We start from the raw sequence: 21,984 nt of genomic DNA on the forward strand, positions 1-21,984 counted from the left end.
TTGTAATAATTATTGCTAGAATTTCTTAGGAAAGCCTATCAGGCTTAGTTGTTCATCAGGCACTTGTAGTTCAACAAAAATAATGTATATTATTAAATGTATTGCAAATTTACTGTATAAAAATATAACGCAGTGATATAAAAATCCATATTTCATAGTGAATCATAAATAATGGTTCATGGTTGCTTGTAAAATATGGATTTCATCATCAATGCCAGCCCCAAACAATTCTGCAGAGCTTTACCCTTGTCGGCACTAATATGAATATGCAAAGTGAATCAAAAAATTTAAATAATACAGCCCATTCTCTGGCAATATTAGTTGAATCCATTTTAGCTAGAAACAATTGTTTTCGTGAAATTTTCAAATTTTGAAAATTGTGGCAAATGCAGTAAGTTCATAATTATGTGGTAAATCCTGCAGCTGCAGTTTGCATAAATCATCTGGCCCTCTCCATTGTTTTATCAACAATTTATTCATTAGCGGTAAAACTAAACATTCTAATGTCAATCAGTGCCCATTGTCAGCCTCAATGTGAAGGAAACTGCTTTTTCAAGCGAGCTACCCAAAATAAACATGTTGTATAAAGAATGGATATTGGCTAAAGGGTAATATAGTCCTACATTGCTATCATAGGGTACAGGTACCTTTTATAAACCACTCAGCAATGGGCCTCATGGTTCATAAAGTCACTAGAATTCCTCAATGGCAATTTTGGACCATATTACATGCTTACGGTATGTGTAAATAAATCCCATGCACAGTGGCTATCACCCCTGTATAGTTATATGCAAGTTAGAGTTTCCATTGGAAGAGCACTTTTGGTTTTGCTAATAACTTTGGTGCCACTTGACGAATCTTCACAACTTTTCAAACAAAAAGTTTATCTACCTCGGCTCCGTCCTGGAAAGATTTGGGGTGATCTGTAAAAGGGAAATGGTCCTTAGCCATTTCCATAGATAAAATTAAACAACAATGCAGAAGAAATGACAAAAAAAGAATTACATCAAATTTGGCAGAAATGCTTGATATTCACTCAGAAAACATGGCTTTTGTATATAGTATAAACGTGTTCAGCTGTTTGAGAGAAATTAAGGTTTATAAAATAGCGATATCTGTTGCCTCTGGAGTGATGGAGGAGAAAATGATAAAAACTAGCATCCAGATTGGTAAATCACCAATCCGAAGGCTTCCTCATCGAGTTCCTGGAGTCTGACACAGTGGGGTCCAGATTGATGGGGATGAGCTTGGAAAAGAAGGGCATCATCTGCTTATAATGCAATGCGATCTTCATCCCTATTGTTCCATCGCTAGCCCTAGACTTGCGAATCAGGCTCACAAGGGGTGTGATCGCTAGTGCAAAAAGAAACGTACAGAGCAGACGACCTTGATGGGTACTGTGGCGGACAGGAAAGGTGGCTGACACATGCCATTAAGAAGCACCCATGCGGCAGGTTAAGACTAAAGGAGCGGGACCTATCTGCAAATGTACGGAACCAAGTCCATGCTAATGTCATGTTGAGGAAGTTCAATCGACTGAGTCAAAGGCCTTCTCGAAGTTAATGTGGAGAGCGCACAGGTGTTGTATCTCCTGAAGGCGGGCCAGCCGTTTGTACTCGTGGAATAAAGTGGTGCGTGCTGCGGCCTGACATAAAGCCGCATTGAGCCAGACGAACCAGGTTGGGCAAAATGTGCTTCAGCCTATTTGCTAGGAGTTTGGCAAAGAATTACAACTATGATTGCTGTGTCCAGCTTTTCAGGGAAGTCCTTTTGGATACACCTCCTTGTAGAGGGCGAGGAAGTGTGAGGTCAGAATGGCTCTGAATTTGCGCAATTATTAAATGGTGAAGCCTTTGGGGCGTCAAGTTTTTTCCGTGTTGATGCCTAGAATCGCCTTGTCTATTTCCTCCACCGAGACAGGTTTGTCGAATGTCTCTTGGGCCCTATGGAGAGTTACGGGAGGGGGCTTTCCACAAGTAAAGGTGAATGCTGTTCATGAAGACGCAGTGGGTGGTGTGTATGTAAAGTTTACAATAGTTTTCGGCGAAGACAGCGACTATTTCAGCTGAACGTGTGACCATATACCAGGAGGAATCCTGCATCTTTGAGACAATCCTATTGGAAAAAACCCTAGTCGCCAGCCAACAGAGCAGTTCCCCAGATTTGCTTCCATATTCATCCACTCGCTGGGTTGAGGCAAGCCAGCATTGTCCTGTCTCCTCCAAGGCAAGTTAGTGCAGGGAAGTGCGGGTGAACTCTAGTTGGTGGCTAAGGGAAACTTGGATGGTATTTTACCAATCCGAATAAATATATAGGGGGTGGGGCGCCACTTACTTTAAGAAGAAACTTGTATGTATTTATTTTTGCGTGGTAAAGTACAATGATCTAAAGCAATGCGTTCCCTAGGTCAACCTTGTGTATTGCACGCATGGTAAAGTACATCATGTGGGAAAGGCATGCAGGGTAATGCCTGTCATTCCTGCAATGAGTACAGAACTGTATGTGAAATTGGTACCATAACTTTATTTTGGCCCTGACATGACTCTAATCCGCATTTGCCCAGAGGCCTTGGCCTATCTCGGATAATTCTAGGTCCAGAACATGTTCTGTGAACTGGGATGCCACACAAAGTGTGCCCACATAAGGGACGGATGACTACCCATGTCCTGGTTAAATCACATAAAGCGGTAGAGGCAGGGTACTGAGGTTTTAGTGAATTAGTAAGGTGATAGACCTTTTTCTCTGTGTCAGGGAGAGGTGAGTCTCATATAATGTTCCACTGTTATTTGAAACCCAGAACCTTGTGCTGGCATTCAGTGGGTGTGTCAAGTGCTTCTGTGTGCAGAGTGTGAAGCGCATGTTTGTGGTAGGAGTCTGGGTACTTGGAGCAGTGGTATACATTTTGCTGTGCCTCTGGCTCAGCCCAACACTAGATGGAGGGTGATGAGGCCAGATAGTGAAGGTGAATTTGACTGCATTCCTGGGGATGGAGGGCAGAGAATTATCACACAGGTCAAGAAGGTAGCAGACACCTAAAATATAGTTTGCCCAAATGTTTCAAAATGAAAGTTGCCTGCATTGCGAGGTGTTGGTGATTCAGGCTCAAATGTATACTAAATGAAACCCACATAGTGAAAAAAGTTTAAATCTTCATGTCAGCTGAGCCACTTTGAGACTGAATACATCATTATACCTTTGTACCAAACAATATCTGCACCTTATAAATATAACATTGGTTACCTACAGACTTACATAAGCAAATCTTGGAAATCGAAAACTCAATCTTCTATAAATCATGTGGGTTTCTTGCTTTATAACATGTCCTGCATCTCAGTATTCGTATCTGTGCTCCTGTAGAAAACGCCTTTTCCCTTTGCCATGGTCTGGTTAGGGGTTTCACTGGCATGGACATCTGTTATAAACCCACTGTGTTGCTTTCCATGGAAGGTCATGGTGACCTTTGCCTCTCTTGATGCAGGTCGTCGCCATTCCAGACAGAGGAGGAAGTACAGGAGCAGCTTGTTTGCAGTGTTCCTATTATTTTCTGCGGGCACCGGTGGGTACATCCTGGCTGCCAGAGGCGTGCCTTCTTTAGAAGACTACCATGGGCCAAGAAGGCGGCTCTTAGGGACAGCGCTTCAGGTACAGTTGTATTTTTACAATTACTTGGATTTGATTTTTATGTTCTCATTTTGTGGATAACTTTTGAGGAGTTGGCACAACATCTTTTCACGGTGGTGTGTTCAGGGTCATTTATAGGTCTGGCTTAGAAACGCCTTTAAATGTCTCTCCAGCCTCATGTAAGCAAAATTGTTCATAAATAAAAATACTTACATAAAGACATACATAGAGGGCCTTGGATCATTCGTCTTCATCAATCGGTCTATTCAACTGCTATTGTATGTATTCTTCCACCTAGCACAGCATACACCATGGGGCAATTGGTAAGCCTACTTCAGCCATTGGTTCTTTTGCATAGTGAGTGCCACTTAATTAGTGAGTGTCTTTATTTAGTAGTTTTTAACTCTGTAGTCATCCTAGTGTATTTCAGCTATATGTTACGGTTTCAGTAATTGAAAGGCAATAGTATCTTTTTTTGTGCCAGTGGGGATCATATTTTCCTCTGGTGTTCATTAATTTTGAATGTTTTTTATACCTGTTCTAAGTTTACCTGCCTCGTAGGAAGCCCCTGTATTGTTGCAGTAAAATCATATGCACTATTTACTTTTTATTTACAATTTGTATTGCATGCACAGGACCACCACATTTTGGAAGCAGTGTGTTTTCTTTTTTTCTTCTTTTAATTTTTGTGGCATACAGGGGCGGCTCCTCCGAAATAGTGGACGAGCGTCACCACCCCTGCTCAAAGTCCGACTGTGACAAATAAAATTATAATACAACATTTGTATTATGATTTTATTTGTTGCTGTCTCTCTGAATGCCAAGTAATCGAGGAAGGGGCCGGGCCGGGCCATAGGGAGGAGGAGTGGTGGGCACTGTCAAGTGCGCATGTTGATTTGGCCGGCTGTCTTAGGACCACCAAACCGACATGCGCACTTACATTTCTACAACACAGCTGTATTGCACAGCCGGATGGAGAAATGGCACAGGCTCCCTGTGACTGAGTGAGCGCCAAACTGGCCCGCTCAGGCCAATCCCAGAGCTGCTCACATGCTTGGTATAGCATGAGAGCAGCTTTGGATTGGCGGATGGGGCTTTTGTGCTGCCTGCCGGGAGGAAAGGGAGCGGCCAGTAGTGGGACTGGGAGCAGCAGCGACAGATACGTTTTTTTTTTGTTGTTGTTTATTTTTACACCCACAACCCCCCCTCTCCTCTGACCCCCCCACCACTTTTGATTGGCGTAAGCCGCCACTGGTGGCATATACCATGATAAATGTTATCTTTTGCAGTGCCTTTACACTACCTGATCTATTGGCTCTGCCAGTGTTTTTAGAAATGCAGTCCAAAATTGCTAAGTTTACCAAATGCTTAAATAACCCATTCCTAGGGGATGATTAAAGTGAACAAATATTATGAGCAGCGGGCCTGACAAATACATATAGACTGCTATAGAAACTATGCCCCTCATTACAACCCTGGCGGTCAAAGACCGCCAGGGCTGTTTCGACGGTTGCACCGCCAACAGGCTGGCGGTGCAATCCTTGGAATTCCGACCGCAGCGGAAGCGCCGCGGTCGCACCGCCAAGACCGGCGGTTTACCGCCACGTTGGTCCCGGCGGTTGTAATCCTCCAGGGAAACGCTGCTTGCACCTAATAAACCCTTGAGTTCCCAAGTATGTTCTTCAGTGCTTTATTTCTTTTACAAAATCATTCATAGTTCAATTCAGTTCCAGTTTACTGATTTACAGCCAAACTTAGGGTTTAGTGGGCAGAATACTGCGTCAAACACTGCCAGATATCCAGTCTGCTATATGACAAGCTCCATATGCGATAACTCACTTGTAATAGAGCAGAAAGGACACCTGCCATGTTTGCGAATGAGTATCATATTTGCGAAACTCTAAACAAGGCCTGTGGTGCTGACATGCTGCAGAACATGATGTATTTGCTTTTTGCCTTATGAAAGTCTTTATAGCAAAAACCTCTGCTCCACTACATATTCTCATTGTTTTCAAGTGTCCAACAAACTCTTTGAGTCAGGCCAAAGCAACCATGTCAATAATGAAACATCTGTTGGCTGAACTGTCTTAATGACCACAATACAAGGATATTACTTGTGAACTATTGTTGGATTTTAAAAATGAAGTAAAGAACTGGAGATTGAACTTTTAACAATTGTCTATTTGGGTGCCTTAAGAATCTCTTATTTAAGTGAACTGCTGCACAAAGAAGCAAGGTATTACGTATGAATGCGCACCAAGACCAGCACGGGTGGCAAAAATTATATTTCATAACACCCTTTGTTATGTCATCAAGGTTTATGAAGATATTGACCTGTGGTCCAGACTTTTAGGCTAGATTGTTTATCCCTCTTGTATCCCTCCTTTTAGATTGTTGATTCTTCCTGTAGGCAATAGAGGGCCTTGTTTTCCTGTGACACCAGTCGTGAGCACCCTACTCCTCCAGCCATTTGTCGGACGCATTAGTGCTTGCAGAAAAAATAACTAGATACCTTGTTTCCATAGAGAGCTTGAAATCCAACCCACATCTGACCCTACCAGTTTGGCCGCGTCTGCCCGCATTGACTAGTCCGGCAACTCCATCTTCCACACTTTTAATAGTTGGGACAGGTCTACTCAGACTTGTAATAAACAGAATAAATAACAGAACTCTCATCTAAGAGTAGCAGAAATAACAGCAGCAAATAAGCAACTACACCTGTCTCAGGATAAACATTTGGAAAGACCACTTACAAGCAAAGTCTCTTGAAGTGGAAAGCATCAAGAAAGGCTTCTCAGATTAATAATAGATTTCTTTTGTATGTGGCACTTCATACCATGCCATGCCATAGGATAACATACCATACCATAGCAGGTGTTAGGATTGCCCATTTTAATGGTCCTCGTTAAAGGCTGGGCGAGGAGCCCAGAGACCTGTGTGGGAATCAGAATCTGCTAGAGAAGAGGCTGAGGGAGCACTGATGGAAATGGCACCTTTCTCACTCGGATATTCAGGCGAGAGTCTGTGTATGGTCCTACAGTGCTCCCTAATTTGCCCACAGAAGACTGAAGGGATGTTGGAAGCTGGTCTGTCTCACAATGCTTCCTTTGCAGGCTTGCAAAAGTAAATATAGCCAGTAAAAGGAGCATTTTGAATGGCTGGTTCGTTCCGAAAGATCAAGTTTGGGTTGTAATGGTCATTCCAGCGCTTTCTCCCTGGCTTTCCCCATCTCTTATTCATTTCTTGTATATATTTCTTGATACTCCTTTCTCTCCCTTTCACTTTCTTCTGCAAATTCCCCTATGTACCACAAGAAGGCGGAACAGGTCCCCAAAGCATAAAAATTTGCATTTTCAAACAAAGAATATTGTGCAATCAGTGGCCCCCAATCCTGATGCTACTCTTTTTAAGCTCTTTGTTGTAGAAATCAATGAGGGGGGGGGGTAATGCCCTGTGCAAAGAAGCACACATACACCTGGCTTTCTTTCTTATCTTTATAAAAACATCTGAATTTGTTGCTTGCTTTCTTTTATGCTCAATACATTTTTAAAAAACTGGAACCTGCATTCAAATTTTGTTTGTATTAGTAAGCTCAGACAAAGGCATTTGTTTGTTTTAACACCATTTCAGAAGATCTTCTTAGTTTGATTATCTTATTGGAGAACATTTATGGTAGACCATGAGCAGTGGGTGTTGTGCAGAAATAAGATCTGGTCCACTGATGGCTAGCAGTATCAATTGTAAAGGCATATAGTTATACCAGATGGTCCATTTATTTTCTTTGTTGGGTCAACTTTCTGCTGCTCTCGATCCATGTTTTGCTAAGTTCTCACTGAATACAATACTCTCTAACCAGTATCAAGAATGTAAAAGTCAGTCGGTATTACCTAAACATCAGATATAGCAAAAATGAATATAAATGTTCTCCTAGGTTCTTTATATTGTTTGTTTCTCTGGACAAATCACCACAAACGAGCACCACCACACCTTCCCACACTGATGGGTGCTAGCAGCCAAGGACAACTTAAAGAGTTACATGCAGCTTATGAGACAACACTTCAAATCACTATGCACCTCCACACTGTACCAGTCCATATGATCATATATGATGAGTGGCAGATATGCTCTTAGGGAAGAATATATATATTTCCTTCTTGAATATTATGTGCTTACCAGCAAACCTCTAGATCATCGAAGCAAATAAGTCATCCCTACTTTTCAGACTTTACCAGAGACCTATCTTGTCCAGTAAATTCATGAATCTAACATCTGAAACTTTGCTTACATAATTGTCTAACTTGGAATAGCATCATGGTTTGACTTAATAAGACTCATCAAAGCAAAGGATTATCTTTGATCCTAATGGTACACTGGCAAAAGGCAATGTGTCCTGCCCTAGCAGCATCTCGTAGATATTTAAGAATGGGGTGAAAATTCTTTCAGATCTGCCAGGTTCCCAAGGGAAACGATGAAATGATAAATTGCCTATTTATTTTCTTCATAGCAAAGTAAATCTGGAGTCTACTAGCAATACTTCCTTGTCTGACTAAAAGAGGAAAGGGATGATTCTATGTTCACATGGTGATTACCAGCTTTTGTTTAAGGAGTGAGCCTTTTAAATTATTAATGTACAAACTGAGTGGCACCCTCGCAATAAAACATCCATGTACAAACTGATGTTTCACCATAGCAGCTAGTTCAGACCCTGGAGTACTGCATCATAGAAGTGTGACTTCCTGGAATCAGTCACTTGTTCTTAATTCCTCTAAGCCTTCTGAGTATTTGTTTTACTCCTTGCTGCAGAAACTAAGAAGCTTTTAGCTTTTCTATATGCTTTGATGAGCCTGCAAGGGAAATTATTCAATGCTATTGTGATCGAAGCCTGCATCTGTTGTGACTTTCAAATGAGTAAATCTGGTGTCAATGTAGGCTACCTCTAAAAGACCCAACAAAGGGAATGTGAATTGGTATCAAGGGTAGGTTTCCTTGCACTCTAAGGGATTAGTGAGAGGATGACCATGAATAACCACATGGCCCTTTTTCTTTTCCAGTCCCTCATAATGTACCCACAGCAAGCACATGAAGATTGAAAGAGCCTCCTAGCTAGTGTATGCATTCCCATATAATCAGAGTCCATCAAAACAAGTCAAAACTAGTTGAATATTCTGCCTCGAAGCGTTTGGGCATCCATATTACAAAACTCATGAAAAAAGGTACATATTGACTTAATAATATCCTGGTGATACCTCAACTACACATAGTGCCTACCAAATAGTTGTACTTCCGTAAGTAAGTCATTAGGCAGCCACCACAAACCTAGTTTCTCAGTCTCCCTGCTTCTGACTGCATATGCCCTCATGTCAACTGACCTATCCCTGATGTCTTCCGCCACCTCGTTTGCCACGCTAGGTGCTTCAGGATGAATCCAAGACTTCAATATTAACAGTGAAGAAATAATGATTACTTAAAAAAAGAGCAGAAATGCATCATTGCCTATCTGGTCTGTCTTGCCATCCATCCGAAACGTTGAGATAGGAAAAGATCATGTGCACCAGTTCTGCATGTCCCTTAGGAGCACTTGTGGCACTTTTTTGTGCCTTTGGCGAAAACATTAAGCTTGAACGACATAACATTATTTATTATTTATTTATGAGTTTTAAATCCACTCTATGGTCAACGGAAACACTGCCCAGCCTGAAAGGCGTTGCTTTATGGGGAAAGGTGCATGAAAGACAGAAGAGGGGGTACGGAGAGAGCTTTGTGAATGGAAATTGTGCAGAGAAGTGCAAGGGAAAGAGAGGATCTGGGCATGGTAAATGAATGGAGGTTGTGGAAGTTGCAAGGTGGAGGTTGAAATAATGCTGTTAAGCAAGTAAGGTGCCCTGCATAGGATGCAGTCTAAAACAGGTTTAAAGGGCCCTTCCAAATTATTTCCCCCTGGGTCCACAGGTTCCACAAACCCTTGTGACAGCCCTTTGTCCACGAACCCTTTTAAAATACTTAGGGGCCACATGTAGTAAAGTCCGAGATTGCGACTCGGAAATTGCGAGTCTGTCCGACTCGCAGTTTCCGAGTCGCAATCTTGGATGCAGAACGGTGTCTCAGACACCGTGTGCGACTCACTATGGGGTCGCAAAGACCCACCTCATCAATATTCATGAGGTGGTCGCATTTTGCGACCCCATAGCGAGTCCCTGCACTCACAGGGATGGTGGCCTGCTGAAGTCAGCAGACCTCCATGTCTGTGACTGCTTTTTAAATAAAGCAGTTTTTTTTTTCATTTTGCAGCCCGTTTTCCTTAAAGGAAAACGAGTTGCAAAATGAAAAAAATACCGAAACCATTTGGTTTCGTTTTTTCAGAGTAGGCAGTGGTCCATAGGACCACTGCCTGCTCTGAAAAAATATTTTTGTCGACATTCACAAAGGGGAAGGGGTCCCATGGGGACCCCTTCCCTTTTGCGAATGAGTTACCACCAGTGTGACACTGGTGGTAACTGCGAGTTGCTTTGCGAACGCATTCGGGGTCACAAAGCAATTCTGAATTACGATGCGAGTCGCAAATAGGAAGGGAACACCCCTTCCTATTTGCGAGTCGCATTCACAAATTGCGAGTCAGTACAGACTCGCAATTTGTAAATGTGCAACGCGTTCGGCCGTTTGCATGGCGCAAACTGCGATTTTCGCAGTTTGTGACATGCAAACGGCTTGCTACATCTGGCCCTTAATTCTTATTGTTTAGTTCTTTAGAAAACAGATTGGCATCCACTGGTTGAACAGAGACTGAATCTGTGACCTCACCTTACATGATGGTGTGCTGCGCCTTTATTTATTTCTGTACTCTTGGATTTACGTTTAAGGTAAGGTGGGCAGATGTTTAATATTGCACCAGGGAAAACAAGTTATTTCTGGAAAGGTCGCCCTGCATGCTTGGAATTCCCTTTATTATGGTTACATAGGTTCAGATCTTCATTTCAGGATGTTGTTCCAGCCAGGGGCCTCTATTAATAAACACTGCAGCACTTTCAGTCTGATAACAAAGGGATCCTTGTGCTAGGAGGAGAGGGATACCAGGGAACAATGGAGGTTGATGGGAGCGGGGTCAACGTCAGTGGCGTGGGTAACCCCCCCCACTCTAGCACCTTTAGCGGGGGGGCCTCGGGGCCAAAGAGCAGGTGAACTGGGTCCCACTGAAATGGTAATTAGTTGTTAGTGGTCGCCTTTCCTCTACAAGTCTGCAGACGAAGTCTTCACAACTAACACCTTATAGGCTGCAGGCTGTTGCAACACAGAAAGAAATAATAAAAATGAGGGAAACAGAGAGAGGGAACCACAGAAAAAAACTGAGCATGGGAGAAGCTAAGAAAGAAAAAGTCAGGATGAGTGAAAATAGATGAGTTATCAGAATGGAGAAAGAATGGAAAGAGGGAAGAAGGGTGACAGGAAAACAAGGAAACATGGAAGAAAGGAAACCAGGTGAAAGGAAGGATGAAAGATTGAAAGAAGGGCGTGATGGAGAAGTGAAATAAAGGATAAATGGAAGGATATACAGGTGAAAGGTTGGTTGGAAAGATCAGCTGAAGAATGAATAGATGGATGAACTGACGGACAGATGAATACAGAAATATTTGAATGGGTGAAAAAATGGATGGATGGGAACTTAGAGTGAGGTGGGGCAATCACTGGATAGATGTAAAGGTTAAGGTATGGACAAATGGATAGATGGAAAGATCAGTTGAAGAAGAATGAATAGATGGATCTACTGACGGACGGATGAATACAGAAATTTTTGGGTGAAAGGATGGATGGAAAAGTAGAGTGTGAAGGAGTAATCACTGGATAGATGTAAAGGTTCAGGGATGGAGAGATGGATGGATGTATACATGGAACAGTGAATAGATAGAAGGGGGATTGGAGAATAATAGGAACTCTTCTAAGGAGGGTCGAGTGTGCTCGCTTCTCATGCTCAGTATCACTAGAAGTATGTTTCAAGTGAGGGATATTTCTACTTTCTGACTACTCCCCTGGTTAACATAGTGCTTTCTCTAAAGCAAGAACCGACAGACGTGCAAGATGTGCGTTGCACTTATAACTTCATTGGTGTGTTTTGGATGTAAGGTCTAGGTTAACCTTTTTTTCAGAAATAAGTGTAAATAAACTTCAATCCTTGCCTTAAGTTCGAATATCCTTACTACTCCTTCTTTTTGGAAGGCTGCCAAATTTCAGCCGTATATTTTCATCATTTGTAACCAATTTGAAATCACAAACAGAGTATTGACACTGTTGTATATCAGGTTTTGCGACTCGGAAATTGCGAGTCGCTATGACTTGCAATTTGCGAGTCGCAAAACCTGAATTTCGTACATGTGGCCCTTAGTATTTAAAAACACTCATTTTGTATACATAGATTCATATGCCTAAATATATGTACGCCCACATATACACATACACACACATAATCATATATATATATATATATATATATATATATATATATATTTGCACCATAACAGTCTACGAAAAAACACTCTACGAATGGACACTGTATGACACTCCATGCCACTCCACTGTGTGCTGCTTCACACTGCTTCGCTCTATGGCACCCTACTCCACTTTATTCCACTCTGACACTGTCCCCTCCAATATACCACACTCTTCTCCACTCTATTGCACTCCACTGTACAACACTCTACTTCAGTCCATGCCTCTGTACAACATTCCACTATAGGCTACTCCCTGTACACTACTCCATCCCACTTTACTCCACTCTATCCATGACACAAGACTCTACTCCACCCTACGCTGCTCTGCCACTCGACTCTACAACACTCTGTGCCATGCCATTCTACTGCACTGTACTCCGGTCTGTGACACTCCACTCTGACAGTTTTTGACACACTGTGCCATGCCACACCACTCTACTGTACGACATGCCACTCCACTATATGAAACTGTACTCCACTCTGCTACACCACTCCACTCTACGGCACTCCACTCGACCATGCTCCACTCTACGATACTTTACTCCACTCTATGCCACTTTACAACACTACTGCCTTCTATGTCACTCCATCCCACTTTACTCCACCACTCTACATGTTCCACTGTATCCCACTCAAGGCCCCTCCTCTGTACTATGACACGCTACTCCACTCTACACCATGACACTGCCATGACACTGTATGCCACTCCACTGAACACCCTGACACTCCATGCCACAAAACTGTATGCCTCCATACTCTACAATATGACACTCTACATCATGACAATGTAAAACATTTCACTCTACTCCACAGTATGACACTCTACGCCCTTCCACTCCACTGTATAACACTCTACTCCATTCTATGCCACTGTTTGACACTGTACCACTCTGCGACACTCTACTTCATTCTACTACTCTCTATGCAACTCCCTGTATGCTACTCATCCCACTTTACTCTACTCTGTTTTGACACACTACTCAACTCAGCTCTACTACTCCACTCTGTGCCACTCTGACTGTACCACTCTCTACACCAACGTGCTTAACAGCACTCTACTCCACTCTACGACCATTTCCAACACTTTCCAACATGCCACTCCGCTTCACTCTTACATGTCACTCCACTATATAACACTTTACTCCAATCAGTGCTATGCCACTCCACTTTACTCTGTTCCACTTTACTGTATGAATGCCACTCCACACTTATACTTTACTCCACTCTCAGCTACACCAATCCACTCGGCTCCACTCTACTCAACTGTATGACACTTTGCCCCACTTGACGCCACTGTTCGACATTCCATTCTATGCAGCTCCAGTCTGACACCCTATTTCCCTCAAATCAACTCCATTCTACAACACTCTATGCCACTGTACAATGCACTAGTCCACTCAGAGCCCCTGCACTCCTCTCTCCAACACTTACTGTTGGACCTGGCTTTTTGACAGGGACATCCCCAAACTTTTTGCCTCCTTCCTCCTATTTTTTCTGACCTGTTGTTGTTGGCTTTTGACCTCTGGGCACTTTACCACTGCTAACCAGTGCTAAAGTGCATATGCTCTCTGTGTAAATTGTACTACTGATTGGTTTATCCATGATTGACTATTTAATTTACTTGTAAGTCCCTGGTAGAGTGCACTACATGTGCCTAGGGCAGGTAGATTAAATGCTACTAGTGGGCCTGCAGCACTGGTTGTGCCACCCACCTCAGTAGCCCCTTAACCTTGTCTCAGTCCTGCCATTGCAAGGCCTGTGTGTGCAGTTTCACTGCCACTTCGACTTGGCATTTAAAGGTATTTGCCAAGCCTAGAACTCCCCTTTTTCTATACATAAGTCACTCCTAATGTGCGCCCTAGGTAACCCCTAGAGCAGGGTGCTGTGTGGGTAAAAGGCAGGACATGTACTTGTGTGGTTATATGTCCTGGTAGTGTAAAACCCCTAAATTCGTTTTCACACTACTGTGAGGCCTGCTCCCTGCATAGGCTAACATTGGGGCTGCTCTCATACATTGTTGAAGTGGCAGCTGCTGATCTGAAAGGAGCAGGAAGGTCATATTTAGTATGGCCAGAATGGTAATATAAAATCCTGCTGAATGGTGAAGTCGGATTTAATATTACTAGTCTAGAAATGCCACTTTTAGAAAGTGAGCATTTCTTTGCACTAAAATCTTGTTGTGCCCTTCAATCCACGTCTGGCTAGGTTTAGTTGACAGCTCCTTGTGCATTCACTCAGACACACCCCAAACACAGGGTACTCAGCCTCACTTGCATACATCTGCATTTTGAATGGGTCTTCCTGGGCTGGGAGGGTGGAGGGCCTGCCCTCACACAAAGGACTGCCACACCCCCTACTGGGACTCTGGCAGACAGGATTGAGCTGAAAGGGGGCTTGGTGCATTTCTTAGAGACTCTTTGAAGTCACCCCCACTTCAAAGGCACAACTTAGTATAAAACAGGGCCTCTGCCCTACCTCATCAGACACTTGCTGGAGAAGAAACCTGAACCAGAAACTACACCCTGCCAAGAAGAACTGCCTGGCTGCTCAAAGGACTCACCTGTCTGCTTTCTACAAAGGACTGCTGCCTTGCTGTTGCCCTGCTGCCTTGCTGAACTCTTGTCTGGCTGTGAAAGTGCTCTCCCAGGGCTTGGATAGAGCTTGCCTCCTGTTCCTTGAAGTCTCAGGACCAAAAAGACTTCTCTCTTTTACTTGGACGCTCCGTGCGCCGAAAATTTCGACGCACAGCTTGTTTCGCGGCGAGAAAAACGCCGCACTCGACGCTGATCGATGCGACGCTCTTGGGACGATCGAAGATCCGACGCACGGCCTCGCAAGGACAACGCCGCCCGACCTCTAGAGGAGAAATCGACACAACGCCTGCCGTGAGATCGTAATTTCAACGCGCAGCCCCGCAGATCGAAGTCTAGAGGAGAAATCGACGCGACGCCTGCCGTGAGATCGTAATTTCGACGCGCAGCCCCGCAGACCGACGCGCAGCCGGAGAACAAGCAGGAAAATTGACGCACAGACCCGGGACATCTGGTACTCCCCGCAAACCACAGTAAGAGACTGTCCGCGTGCCGGAAAACGACACCCGACTCCCCGCGTGGAAAATAACGACGCAAGTCCGTGTGTGATGAGGAGAAATCGACGCACACACCAGTTTTCCACGCACCTCTTCTCCTGTGGCCCTCTGAGGAGATTTTGTATCACTTCTCAGTGATAACTTTACAAATTCGTATTGCAACTTTGATCGTTTTGACCTGAAGATACCCAGATAAATATTATATATTTTTCTAAATACTGTGTGGTGTATTTTTGTGGTGTTATGCTATGGTGTTGTATGATTTATTGCACAAATGCTTTACACATTGCCTTCTAAGTTAAGCCTGACTGCTCGTGCCAAGCTACCGGAGGGTGAGCACAGGCTGATTTTGGATTGTGTGTGACTTACCCTGACTAGAGTGAGGGTTCTTGCTTGGACAGAGGGCAACCTGACTGCCAACCAAAAACCCAATTTCTAACACTTACACTCTATGCCACTGTATCGCTCTACTCCACTCTACAACACACTACACAACTCCCTCTATGCCACTCTACACCACTTAACTCTCACCACTCTATACCACTCCACTTTACCTCACTTTATGCCACTCCACTCTACAAAACACTACTCCACTATATGCCACTCCACCACTCTGTGATATAACACTGTACAACACGACTTCAATCTATGCCACTCCACTCTACCTTGCTCTACAACACTCTACTCCATTCTACAACACTCTCGTCCCTCCACTGTACAGCAGTCTATGGCATTCCACTGCACAACACTCTACTCCAGTCTATGCTACTGTACAACACTCTACTCCACATTATGCCGATCAGACACCCTATTACACTGCACAACTCCCTGAATGCCACTCCACCCCACTTTACTTCTCTCTACTACACATGTCTCCACTGTACTCCGCTACTCCAGTCTATGCCACTCCACTGTGCCCCATTCTAACACACACCACTCCACTCTACAACATCCTACTCCACTCTACTCCACAACACTTTCCAACAGTGTACAATATACTGCTCCACTCCACTGTGTGACACTTTAATCTCTCCATGCTGTAATTCTACTCTACCCCACTCCACGACCCTCTCCTGTAGGACATGCAACTCCACCTAACTACTTACTCCAATGTACGCTATGGCACTCCACTCAACTCCACTGTATTATAACACTTTACCCCATTTTACGCCACTGTATGATACTCCACTCCACAACACTCTGCTCTATAACACTCTGCTCCATTCAGTGCCACTGTTCGACACTCTATTCTACCACTCTACAGCACTCCACTCCACTGTATGATACTCTAGACAACTCCATATAGGTCACTCAACCCCACTTTACTCCACTCTACTCTGACACAGTCACTATACTCTGACACGCCACTTGACTCCACTCTACTCCACTCTCTGAAACCCAACTCTACAGCACTCCACTACACACTATGCCCCTGTATGGCACTCTACTCCACTGTACGCTCCTCAACTCCACTCTATGCTGCTACGCTTTATGACACTCTGACCCACCACTCCACTCTACGACATTGCACTCCACTGAATGACACTCTGCTGTACTCTAAGGCATGCCACTCCATGGCACTCCACCATATCATAAGTGATGTAGTATGTGAGGTCATAAGCAGTGCATTGCAGGCGCGTAAGTTATAGGTAGCTCAGGTAACTATCCCTGAATTTCACTGGTTTTGTACGAGTGAAATGTGAGTCTAACTAAAACATCCGTGTAAGCTTTGCTTTTTTTAAAGTGAGTGTGTGTTTATATATCAAATCACTCCAAGCTTCTTACAGGCTGAATAGGAATTCAGCACTCTGACAGCAGTCAGGTAAATGGTGTTTATTCACAGAGGAACTAACAATGCATTTCAGCACAAGCCTTGAACACATTAGTAGTGCCATACACACATTAGGCTTTTTAAATATGCTCCACCCCACAGTGCAAAAACAAATCAACCCGCTCCCAAAGTCAAGAATGGCCAACATCCCCTGGGGCCTGGCCATGTCCTGGGGGGGGGCACCCAGTGTGCAATGGGACCGTGGGGAACCTCAAGGCTCCTGCGGTAGCCGGCATTGCTCTTGCACACAGGGAGCTGCTAAACATGCAACCCCCTGTGTGTAATAGCAATTGTTTCATCTCTTTCCCTGCCTGCGTTTCTGACGGTAGGGAAAGGGATGAAACCTCCCTTCCAGCAGGCTGGAGCACTTTGACAGCTCTCGCCACCTGGAACCTGAGTTTTTGCTCTGACTTGGAGGCAGCTGCTAAAGCTCCTGCCAAGTCAAAGTAAACAGCTGTGTTCTGGGGGTGGGCATCGCGGGACATAGCAGTAACCGGCTCTGGGGGATGGTGGTCCTCAAGGCCATTATTGACTCCCTCAGGGGGGTGTGGCCCCCCTCCAACATTTAACTTAGCCTGAGGAAGGTGGTGGTCCCCAGGCCCGGGGTCCAGGACTGACCTCCCCCCCCCCTTCATTATTTTATTTAGTACCCCTGGTGGAGGTGGCAGTCCCTGGGGCCCAGGGGGTTTGCAGGTCCGCCCTCTTTTATAATAATAGTATTTTGCCCAGGGGAAGTGGTGGTCCCTAGGGCGCAGGGGCCCACCAGCCCCCCCACAAAGTATTATGCTTAAGTCCTGGGGAGGTGGCGATCACATGGGCATAAATAAGCCCTTGGAGGGGGGTCCTGTGCGCTCCCTCATATATTTTTTTTAAAGCACTGCATGCCCCCGTGACCTGGCTGCCCGGGGGCTTAGTTAAAAACAAGCACGAAAGACTGTATTTGTTGGGTTTTTTCAATTAATTTTTTCCACAAATTCTCAAATTTTACAAATTTACAGCAAAATGTATTTAAAAATGCTTTTTTACCCTCTGTGTCTTTCTGAGAACCCAAGAACATGGCTTGGGTGCTAGGGTATTCCTACCCTGCCCCCTTTTCTTTTTTTTCACCTTTTAATGTGAGACTCGGCTGAAGTTGAGGCGATCAGAGCTAATGCACAAACTTGTTGTTCTTCGCAAAGTCATCGGGGAGGATCCGCGGCCCCAGATATACAAATTTGGATTTCCATAAACTTCTCAACAACTATTAAATGGATTTACACCAATTAACAAAAAGCACAATCTGCAGAACAAAACCTAGCTTTCTGTCACATTTGTTCGAATTCTGTCCAGCGGTTAGGGCTGTAGTCGTGTTCAAAGATATAGGCAAGTCAAAATGTTTTTCTTATGGAAACTTGGTCCTAACTATAACTTCCTACTGGTGATCGCCAGTAGGTATTATATAGAAAACAGCTGCATCAATGGTTAGGTCCGAGTTTCTGTGGAAAAGGCATTTTATATATACCGCCTTTTTTTCTGTATCAGATCCTAAAATTTCCTATGGGAATTAACATGGGAAATGATGTTTTCACCGCCTTCCCTCCACCCCCCTTTTTCTCTCGACCTCTGCTTGATGGATCACCTAGAAACTTTTGAGGAAGGAGCTGAGGTAGATGAAGCCTTTTTTGCCCCATGAATGGCATGAGAATTATTAGCAAAACTAAAAAAAAAAAAAAAAAAAAAAAAAAAAAAGTTTCTATGGGAATTCTAACCTTACTATTCGTGCGCAGCGGCAAACTTCAGTTTCTCACACTCATTCTCACTCTTTCATGGACTGTTGCTCACTCATTCTCGCTCACTTATTCATACTTTCTCACTTGCACTCACTGTTACCCTACTCATTTATTCTTTTTCACTCCGACTCGTTCTTAATATTCACACCTACATTCTCCTACACTCTTACTGTCTCACACAGTCACTTGCAGTCACTTGTACTCTCACTCATCCGTTCTCACTTATTCTAATTCAGTTACTCACTGTCCATCACTCATGAATTCTGATTCTCATTATCACACGCTCCTTCTCACTTACTCGTAGTCACTTTGACTTGCTCATTCTCACTCACAAACTGATTCAGTTTCACTCTTTATTACTACCGGTCTCTCTCACTCACCCACTTTTCGCTCACACATACAGGCACACATGCATTCACGTGCACCACACTTTCTCAAACACACTCTCGCCTGCATGCACAAACACAACATACAGTTAAAAGCATTTTATTTCATTTACCCCATCTGCTACTTAAAGTCCCATTTCAGCCCTTGGTGCTCTTTATTTTTACACAAATGGTGAATAACTGACTATATTTCCTGTATAGTAAAACAATCGGTAGAGAACAAGGAGGGAAGCACCCCAACACCTTTAAGAATGAGCTACTCATTTGTCCTGTATCCTGCACTGCAACAGAGAGGGAACAAGATCGACATTTTTTTTAAATATATAAGTAGCGAAGTGCTACACGAATGAGTAAATTAAGTTGTGTGTTATCCTAGATGCTAACATTTTAGAACAGGTAACTGGAAAAGTTTGGAAAACCTCATGAGGGGAATATATTTCCACCATGTACTTATATCGAAACCAAGGTAAATTCAATCAGGAGCCCGCTTAAAATAAGACCATTTTTGGCTTAAAAATTCGGGAGTCTCCCTCCTGAATCGGGTCTATTGCCATGTATTCAGTTAAAAAGATGACTGCGTCTGTTCACACATGATCGTCTCAATGGACTTCAGGGCTTTTGTGAAGAAGTTGTTGCTATTGTATAAAGGCATTTAGGAGCATATTTACAAGAAACTGGCACATCAGGGCTGATTCATCAGTTTTCTTGCATCGCCCCTGCCCCTTCTAATGACATTGTGTGCTCTTTATTACCATGGTGCACGTTAGGCCAATAGCGGCAACATTTTTTATGGTATTGTGGTGCTTTGCTGCACTAGCGGAAAAAAACTTTAACACTAGTGCAGCAAAGTGCAAGGAGGCCCATTGTTTACAATGGGTGCATCACTTTAACACCTGCTTTGAGCAGGCGTTAAAAATTACATCACAAATGGCACAGTGAAATCTTGTGGATTTCACTGCGCCATTTTTGCAGGCTTCTTAACACCGGTTAGCCGCCCCCCCCCCTTGTATATATTATGCTTGACAGGCTTAAAGAGGGTTGTGTTGTGATGTGAGAAAGAATACTAATGCTTTGTGTGGAATCCACTGACATAGCTTAGCTTTGTGCCGGGGATTCTATACTACGCCAACGGGGTTTGGGCTGATGGCTTTCTCTGTGCCTCATTTTTAACGTGTAACTTCGTTTACGTTTTTACTACGAATAAATCTTACCTAAGAAGAAGAAGGCTGGTTTGTCTTTACGTTCCCCACAGGTTGTTCTTTGTAAATATATCTCTGCAAAAAATGCCTCCTTGAGCCACATTAGCGTCAAAAAGATTGACCCTAGTGTGGCGCAAGAAGGTGCTAGGCAGAGGTCTTCAAACTGGGGGGCGGGAGCCCCTAAGGGGGCCTCAAGTGATCCCAGGAGGCGCCAGACTCTGGCCAAATGCAGCATTATACAGATAACAGGTCTTTGTTTTAAGCAGAAGCATGTTATTGCATTTTTAAAAAGGTAACGGAACTTAACTGCAATGTTTAAATAGGTCTAGACATATTTAAACATTGCCATCTTTATAAATTAATTGTGAAAAATTCTGTGGGGGGCGGGCAATGATTTTTATTTTTCAACTTGGGGGGCACGGCATTAAAAAGTTTGGAGACCAGTGTGCTAGGGCCTTGTAAATCTGGCCTTTAGTTTTAAAAGTGCATTGTATATCGGTGCAAAAACGATGTCTCAAGCGGTCTACGAATTATACCGGCATTTAAGTAAATAAATGCTTCTATCTAGTGGTCACTTCTAGAACTTCCTTCAATTAAGTGCTTACAGAGCCAGGCGAAAGAAACCACATACCTTCTGTCGAACCGTCTTTTAATTTCAGTTCATCAAAACACTTCCTCCATTTTCAGTCTCAAGTGTCGCTGTGGCGTTCCCTTACCGTGTGTGTTGTGTGTGCTCTAATTGAGTATTGTGTGCAAGTATCAATGCCTTTTTATGCTTTCTGACTTCATGGCTGGCTCGCTTAGGTGATAATATAGTTTCATCCTTCTTTTTCCTTTTTGTGGGATATACTTGCAATAAAAGAACATTAACATGTCAGTGGGTCTGGCTAGCATGCTTGGAATGTCCAAAAGGTAAAAATTAACAGCAAAATCACATGCATGAGATGTTTATGAAGTTGAAAATTACTGGACACTTTCCCTGCTGACGTAACAGCAAGTGAATGTGTGCATCTTTGTGCATAGTGGTTCCGTGGACTGTATGGCGCCAAAGCTGAAAATGGACCATCGGGCAATCTTCTAGGGCCTGGTTTCTTGCCTTTTGCCAATGTTGGTTTACTAATCTGTGAACTAATACCTAGGTTTGATGGAAGACTTCATCAGACCAATATTTATCAGAGTCATGGATTGACTTGAGCCTCTTTCATGTTTTGCTCAATCTCCAAGACTGCTTGCTTTTATAAATTAGGCTGTTTCATTTGCGGCGCCAAAACAATACTATTATTATTATGATTATTTTGTAAGGCGCATAGCCACCTTACCAGGGATTCCCAGCGCTAGGCAAAAGCAGGAAGAAACCAGAATTTAAAGACAAGACAAAATAATTAGAAAAGCCAGGACTTTAAAGGTTTTTCAAGTTTTATTTCAAATAGTACTGTAAATTTCGTTGTGAATTCAATTTGGAGACTATTGTGTTATCTTTGTAAATATGCATATTTTTTTATAGAAATCTAATGGACAGCTTTATATAAAGTAGACTGGAGCACCTTTAGGTTTGATCTAAAGAGCTGACCATCTAAGACCTGTCATCAAACTCACACACACCTAGGCTG

General features: G+C 43.5%; 1 protein-coding gene across 2 annotated transcripts in view; it reads left to right on the forward strand.

Moving 5' to 3' along the window:
* Window positions 1–21,984, forward strand: part of TMEM44 (transmembrane protein 44) — a 143,614-nt gene that overhangs the window by 38,873 nt on the left and 82,757 nt on the right. For both annotated transcript variants that reach the window (XM_069213164.1, XM_069213165.1), the window contains exon 4: window positions 3,479–3,642. In XM_069213164.1, coding sequence (XP_069069265.1) covers window positions 3,479–3,642 — 164 coding nt within the window. The remainder of the gene's footprint in view (window positions 1–3,478; window positions 3,643–21,984) is intronic.

This window comes from Pleurodeles waltl, chromosome 11 (genome assembly GCF_031143425.1).
Source record: "Pleurodeles waltl isolate 20211129_DDA chromosome 11, aPleWal1.hap1.20221129, whole genome shotgun sequence".
In the NCBI taxonomy this organism is placed as follows: domain Eukaryota; kingdom Metazoa; phylum Chordata; class Amphibia; order Caudata; family Salamandridae; genus Pleurodeles; species Pleurodeles waltl.